Source organism: Phyllostomus discolor, chromosome X, assembly GCF_004126475.2.
Source record: "Phyllostomus discolor isolate MPI-MPIP mPhyDis1 chromosome X, mPhyDis1.pri.v3, whole genome shotgun sequence".
NCBI classification, from domain to species: Eukaryota; Metazoa; Chordata; class Mammalia; order Chiroptera; family Phyllostomidae; genus Phyllostomus; species Phyllostomus discolor.
Window position 1 is genome coordinate 76,939,148 of NC_050198.1, and position 8,309 is coordinate 76,947,456.

Consider the following 8,309-nt stretch of genomic DNA (forward strand, 5'->3'; position numbering starts at 1 on the left):
AAAAGAAATCAGCAAAAAAGATTGAGAGGAAGAGATTGAAAGTGACAACCGGTGGCTCAGTTAGTTGGAACATCATCCTGTACACCAAAAGGTTGTGAGTTTCATAACAGGATACATATGTGTCCTGGTCAGGACACATACGCATGTTTCAGGTTTGATCTCTAGTCAATGGAGAGTATGTATGGGAATCAGCTGATTGATGTTTCTCTCTCTCTTTCTAGCAATAAAATATATCCTTGGGTGAGAAATTTTAAAAAAAGGTAATTACCTGAAAAAGAATGTATAGAGAAAGAATTTCTGGAATGAAGGGTTTTGTATTAACTGCTGAAGATAAAGTGGGAGAATTACTTAAAGGGGAACTGGATTTAACAATCAAGGGGTCATTGGTTTAAAACCAAAAAGGAAATCAGCCCTAGCTGGTGTGGCTCAGTGGATTGAGCACCGGCCCATAAACCAAAAGGTCTGCCACTTTGATTTCCAGTCAGGGCACATGCCTGGGTTGTGGGCCAGGTCAGGTCTCCAGCAGGGAGCATGTGGGAGGCAACCACACGTTGATGTTTCTCACCCTTTCTTTCTCCTTCCCTTCCCCTCTGTCTAAAACAAGTAAATAAAATCCTTTTTAAAAAATGAAATTAATGATGACTTGAACAGTCCCAGTAAAGTAGTTGGGACCAAAAATGCTCAAAAACTATTGGGGTGGATTAGAAAATGAAGAAAGTAGGGAGTCACCCAAAACTGAATAGTACTTTTTAAAGTTTGGTGACAAAAGAAAAGAGGAAAATAGGGTACTAGCTATAAGAAATTTCTAAATTAGAGAAGGTGTTTTCAAAATGGACAATCCTGTGAATTTTTACATGCCAAAGAGAGAAGGAAGTCAGTACAAAGGAAGAAATTGAAAGTAAAAAGTCATAAAACAACTCAAGGCTCTAGAGGAAGTTTGAGGGAATTAGAAAAGAACACATTAGGAACAGTTAGTTACCTACAGAAATGATAGCACCTCTTTCACTCCAGATGAAAGTAAAACTATTTTAAATTGTTGTTACACTTACTATACTCTATCATTTTATTAATTCAATTTATCTGAATTATAATATATAGAAGACAAAAGTAGGGAGAATCCAAATTTGAATATAAACAAAAGATCTGTTTTTCACATGATCAAAGTGTAAGGTTGAGAACAAGATTATGGTGGAATAATGGTGATGATAATCCATAGGGTAGAAAGAAAGTGTAACCTTTATATATGAAAGCAGGCTTTTAAAAGAGATGAGAAGGAATTGTTTTGAATTAAGAAACACAGAATAACAAACTATACACAGAAGTCAACCTTTTAAAAAATATCCTTCAGAAATATGAAAGTTCTGCAAGAGTGCCTTAGTACTCTAACTCCGATACATTGTATGCACAGGTAAACGTCATGTAAAAATATTTTCAAAGAGGAAGCAAGGCTATTTGCATTTCATTCTTATCTGATTGTTTTCTTGAAAGCCCCCAAACAACAGAAATTCCCCAATTTAATTTCTAAAAGTTTCCCAATGATGCATTAAGGTCTTCATAGTGAAACACCAGTGATAGAACTGCATTGAGTTAAAGGACTGATGGAATCTGGGAGATAAATCTATGCTACACTGCTGTGTCAGCAAACTTGCCATTTGCTGAATAAAAGCTGATAAGCAGATAGATTTAAACAATCATAGCAATCAAGCCATTCTAACGGGATTTACCAACTCTAAAGAGTGAGTACACTAGATATTAAAATCAGTGTTAAAGGCTAGAAAACGAATGTTTACAAACGTCTTCCTTGCTTGCATATATTCCATGTAGTTTAACATTTTTTACTACATGCAGCTATTTAAAATAGTTTTGATAATGTGTTTCATGTCCCTAGTATAAATCATTGTTAGCTCATCTTATAAAGTATTACTGACAAAGATTGAAATAAAAAGTATAACAAATCTAAGAACTTAATTTTAATTTAATGTTCCTTTAACTATGACATTCCTCTGCTGTGGTCCAATATACATTTTCTTACTAGAGTTTAAATATACCCTTTGATATAACTCAAATACTTTTTAATGTATAGTGTTCTTAGAAGTGAAAGTACACAAAAAATAACATCTATTACAGAATCAGCATTTTTGTGGCATAAAATGCAGTATGAAAATGTTTGAGTTTAAAAATAAGCCAGTTCTAAGATGTACAACACATTAATAGATTTACTTAAGGAGTTTCCATTTAAAAAAAAGAGATAATGTACTTCTTGTATTTGAAATCATGTCATAATATAAATATTGCTTAGCTGGAAAACTTTTATTCCTTTATCCTTTTTTTTTAAATGGAATATAGTTATATTAAGAGTCAGCGAAAGTAGCTCAAACAGCAAATCCTTTCTGAGAGAGAAATTAGAAGCAGGACATTCAGAATAGATTGTTTATAATTTTGTAGGAAATATGAAAGCCAAAAGATAATACATAGTTCTGCTGAGAATAACCTGTTTTATAGGTTTAATTTCAAGGATTTAAAAGGGCACTGGTATTGTTATGTATGGGCATATTTTTTTTTCAATTAAAAAATCCAGATTCCATGAACGTTTCAACATCATATCATTTTATTTATGTGAGATAAAACACATGGGACTCCATTCTGTGGGAAATGGTAAAAGTTGTCTCTAAATCCAGGCATTTGCTAGTGTAACTTTGGAACTACATGCCACTCAGCGGATCCGCTAAGCCATGACAGATTGGCTGTTCTTTTGTGGGATATACAATTATTAGGTACTCTGCTTTGTTCACATTATTTCTAAACCATCCTTCAGCTTGTATAAACCCCTTCTTCTTTCTTGATGATGGATCTGGTTAAACTCAGAAATGCTGACTCATGAAACAGATTAGAATTTAAATGCTGTGAAAATTCATTGCCTTGAAATATTAAACAAGTTCAGCCTTTAACTCTCACTCTTTGCTCTTTTGGATCCAAGGTGCATGTTTGCATCTTTACCTTACAGAGGCTAGACACAATTTGCTTCTGTTGATACAGAGCTTAAGAATAATCTGGGTGCTTATGAATTAATCAGCCACCACCAGGGCAACTGGTAAAAGAAGAATGCAAGAGTAAGTGTGATACTCAGTCAGGTTACATACAAGAATGAACCAATGAATGCATAAGTGGGTGGAACAACAAATCGGTGTTTCTCTCTCTCTCTCTCAAATTAATTAATAAAAATATTTTTAAAATCTATCAAAAAAGGTATGGCATTTGTGGATCAGGGTTACTGTGGTGAACAGTGTATATGAGGAATTTAAGTTTAAAAAGATCCAGAAACAGAGAGAAAATGGGATTTCAAGTAATACAGAATCATGGAGAAAAAACATTCTTGTTTTTAACATGTCTGCAATAAAATAAAAATCCAGTCTGCTCTGAAAATGTTATACAATCTTCCTAGGTAATAATGGCACTATTTAACTACTCTCATCATCTTAAAATTACTTGTTCACCAAACTCCCAACCTATGGTTTCTAACCCTAATTCTTGGCACATAACTGGTGTCCAGTATGTATTTATTGAAAGAGTCTTCTTATGTTTTTGTAACAGCAACATTAGCCTTAATACATAATCAATCCATGGTCTAATTATGTTCGTTACATGTGGTTATGGCCTGGATTGTGTCCCCTAGACATTCTTACACTGAAGTCCTAATCCCCAGTAGGTATCTAACAATGTGACTGTACTTGGAGAGAGGATACTTAAAGAGATAATTAAGGTAAGGTAAAGTCATTACGGTGAGCCATGGTTCAACATGACTGGAGTTCTTATAAGAATAGGAAATTTAGCCCTGACTGGTATAGCTCAGTGGATTCAGTGCTAGCCTGCAAACCAAAAGGTTGCCAGGTTCAATACCCAGTCCAGTCAGGGCACATGCCTGGGCTGCAGGCCAGGTCTCCAGTGGAAGGTGTGTGAGAGGCAGCCAGTCAATGTTTCTCTTATACATCAATGTTTCTCTTATACATCAATGTTTTTCTCCCTCTCTTTCTCCTTCCCTTCCCTTCTCTCTAAAAATAAATAATGCAAGTCTTAAAAAAAGAAAAAAGAAGAGGGAATTTAGAAACAGACATGTACACAGGAGAGACCATGTGAAGACACAGGAAGAAGATGGCTATCTATAAACCAAAGATAGAAGTTTGAAACAAATTCTTTCCTTGTGGCACTCAGAAGATTCCAATTCTGCTGACACTTTGGTCACAGAATTCTGGTCTCTGAAGTTGTAAGAAAATAAATTTATCTTGTTTAAGTGGCCTAATCTGTGGTGTTTTGTTATGGAAGCTTTAGCAAACTAAGACAGATTTTTTTAAAACTAATAGAGATTATTTTTCAGTTGTGAATAAATTATCAGACATTTCCTATTGAAAAAGTTTCAAAATTGCTTTGTTTTTAAGCATATTTAGGAAAAATTAAGTAACGTCACTGAACCAAGAGCTGACAACATCCTTTAGAATATTTCCCAGGACCCTCTGTGCTACACTTATCCTGACCGCTATTCCTGTCCCAGCCCATGGATGCTCTACGCAAGATCAGCTTGGAAACATTGGTGAGAGTTAAGACAAAAATTCATAAACAAAACAAAAAAAATGAGAAATAGACCCATAGATATAAAAAACAAGCTGATGGTTGCCAAAGGGAAGGGGAGTAGGGAGATGGGAATAATAAAAAAAAATAAAAAGAAGAAAATAAATTAAAAAAAACAAAAAGTCTCCTACACTTATAAAAGCAGTCATTAGACCAATGCCATTAGGCACAATGGATTAGCTGTATACAGAGCAACATACATGAATTCTAAAACCAGTGTAAAAAAACAAAGAAATAGGATAATACAATATGACATAGGCAGCTTGACACAGCTATTAAGAATATGGATTCCACTGCCAGTTACCAGAAGTATAGGTTTTTTGTTTTCTCTTTAAATACAGAATTTTATTTAGAAACTGTTTAAAGTAGAAAAAAACCCTGTCAAGAAAGACCAGGTGGTAGCACCACTGTTATTTGAACAATGGGCTACTTACTTGTATTTTTGGCATTGTTAATCACTGAATCTGGATTTACCTCTGAATTCCACACAGAGCATGTACTACACAACAATTTATCATAAAACACCTGCTTTCTACACACACGTTTCAGGACAAACTACCACCAGAAACAAATCGGTACAAGTACATTGGGGGCGGAGCAATCTCAGTAGTGGTTGACACACAATTTGCAGAATTCTGCCATACAAAGGAGCTGAACGGGCTGTGGGCAAAGCAAGTGAGGGACTGTTAAGGAATGAGATATTTAAAATATTAATAATTAATTCAGACATGGTACTGCATTTTCCGTAAAAAAAAAAAGTAACATTTAATAACATGCTAACCAATTTTATCTCCAAAGAGATTAGTGCACTGGCAAAGTATTCTGTTAACAGTGATGGGCTGTGGACAGCAGGGACCAAATCTCCCAGCCTTGCAGATCCCAAGGCAGCTATGGCCTTCACTGATCACTCCCTTTGTCAGAGGTCCAAAAAGAACTTGCAGCATGATCACCTGCTGGCTGAACTTCCACTCTAAACAGCAAACTTTAAGGAGCCAAAAAGGAGTCCCCAGTGGGCAAGGGAAGCAGAGAAATATGTTAAATATAAACTTAAAAGACAGTAAAATGGGACACAACCCCCATTCAAATCCCAGATGGGGGCAAGTCCCCAAAAGTAGTTGTTAAGATTTAAAAACTGAACATACCTCATTTCCCAAAAAACACAATACATAGAAATTTCAGGGAGTAACTGGAAAAATCATCAAGAGAAATGCTCAATGGAAATCAAGCTATTCAACTCAAACACTGCAGGGTCGAAACACACCCTCTAATCATTCAGCCAACAATGCCTCTTGCTTCTTAGCAGGGATGCAGTTGGTCAAGGACACCAAATGGCTTTACAGAGCAACTTTTTAAACTTTCCTTCTGGGCCAAGGTTAGGCCTCTGCAGACTCAGGCAGCCCTGCAAGGCCCGTGATCGGCAGGTTCCAAAGTTCTGAGGTCCGGTCCTTCCTTCCTAGACACAAGGGCAACACACAAACTCTCCTGTCAGGTTACATTTCATATTTTGAAATATGGAAGCATATTTTAAATACTTTTAAGGCATTTATTTATTAAAATGTTCTCTGCCAAGATTTCACATTAGCTTAAAATTCAAATCAGTCTTTACCTCAGCGAATCACATAAAAGCGTCTTCTCCAGCAATCAGTGTTACCAGCATCCATATGGTGAGCCCATGGTCAGCTTCTCTGTTTCCTAGGTGAACCCACTAGATGTTAATACTGCTCTGCTATAAGGTAAATGCTCCTCACTCAAACTTATTGGTAGAGGAGTAAAACTTCTGCAAAGTGCACTTTAAGAAGAGGTACTTTATGCATATGAAAAAGAAACCAGTAAGTCCTCTAAAAATAATAGGAGGGAGTATTTTACAGTTAAGCACATGATTTGGAGTGAAGAATTCAGATGCTGCTCTGCTGGTCCAGGCTGTTAATACTCTTCTTGTTCCTCCTGTGGTCCCCCTTCATCTGGTATCACAAAGCCTTCATCTGTGGCGTGGAGAATGTCCACAATGCTCTGCAACACAGGGTTGTTTTCCCCCTCATTCTCCTGGCAAATCAATTAGATGTTCCTTAGCTTTCCAAAGTAGAAATCTCTTTCTTTCTGCAAGTCTTCCATGGTGAGTTTCAATACGTTGACCTGCTGCATGAGTTCAGCTGCTTCATCATCTCTGTTGCCCACACCAGTATTCTTTCGCACCACACCTGGACCAGCCTTAGGGGTTGCAGTAGTTCTGTGTGTTGCAATGGGCCTCTGTGGAGCTGCACTGCTAGAGCTGAGAGGTTTCTTCAGTTTGTTCAGAGCTGGAGCAACAAGGGAGGGGGCCACTGAGGTTTCTTGACCTTGTCTGGCAGCTATAGGGTCAGTCTTTTCCATCATAGTTTGCATCAAAAAACTTCTTGAACGACTGAACAAATTCAAAATTGTCCTGAAACTTTCCTTTTACTAATTTGTCCACAGGAATTATTTTGTCAACACCCATTCTCTTAAAACCTGCTTGCAGTATTTTGAAGTTCTGGATGTATTCATGTTCTAGCTTAGCTTGGAATTTCACTTTCTTCAAGGCAATGGAGCCAGGGAACAGCATGTCCATAAACTGACAATATGCAGCCCCTGAGCACAACTGTTTGATCTTTGTCAGATTCAACTGCAGTGACTCATTGATACAGGCCAGCATGTCATGTCGACTGAGGTTATCGCTGGTGACTGATGTTGAATATACATTCACTGCCATCCCCGTCCACTGCCCGTGCCCGGCTCTGGTTCTGTCTTCGTCTCTTTCAAAACCCTAGAAGTATAGGTTTTTATTCCAGCTCTTCTACTTTCTGTGTGTATGACCTTGGCCAAGTTACTTAAAATCTCTATGCCTTAGTTTTCTCTTCTGTTTATGGGGATAATAATAGTACCTAGAGGATAATGATATTGTGATGATTAAATGAGTTAGTTCAGATAAAGATGCTTAGCATAGTGTCTAGCACAGGAAAAACATTATGTCATCATTACCAATAATTTATTTAAAATTAATGCAATTTATATAAATTAAAAATATATGCACTGAATATAATGACACATTTTCAAAGCATACTTTCAAACAAAATATAATATTAAACACATTATAATGGCTATTTATAACTGATGAGGAAGTGGAAAATTAAGATGAAAAGGAATGAATTAGTGATTTAATGAATTAAATGTCCAAACAGGAGAGGGGCTTTACACAGGTTGGGGATTGATAAGATCCTGTGAATTAAGGAATCCTTGAATTAATACTCTTTACCTTGTTGCAAAAGTAAAAGGAAGGAAGGGAGGAAGGAAGTGTTAAAGAAAGAAAGGTTTCCCAGTCCCAACATACATAAATTGAATCTCTTGGGTTTAAAAATATATAATTCAAAGAAATCATTTAGAGTCTTGAAGTTGGTATGTCAGTGGAACACCCATCATCTATTGCTCCCCCCAAAAATCAAGTTCAGAAACCCATACCTGTTGAAATGAACCATTTCTTCTCAATAACCAAAGGAACTGTTGGAGATGTTATTCTTAGGTCCTTGAATATCAGTCTGGGGAGGAAAAATATCAGGTATAATTAATTTAAAAGAGATAGAGATAGCCTGGCCTGATGTGGCTCAGTGAATTGGGTGCCATCCCACAAACCAAAGGGTTATTGGTTTGATTCCCAGCCAAGGCACATGCCT

At 36.6% G+C, this 8,309-nt stretch overlaps 1 protein-coding gene across 1 annotated transcript; it reads right to left on the bottom strand.

Annotated features, from left to right (window-relative positions):
* Positions 1-6,436: 6,436 nt before the first annotated feature.
* On the bottom strand, positions 6,437-7,357 carry LOC114504791 (microtubule-associated protein RP/EB family member 1-like). Its single transcript, XM_036016487.1, is given in 2 exon segments — positions 6,437-6,982; positions 6,984-7,357. Coding segments are annotated over 2 exon segments (804 nt in total). The 5' UTR covers positions 7,352-7,357; the 3' UTR covers positions 6,437-6,546.
* Positions 7,358-8,309: the final 952 nt, after the last annotated feature.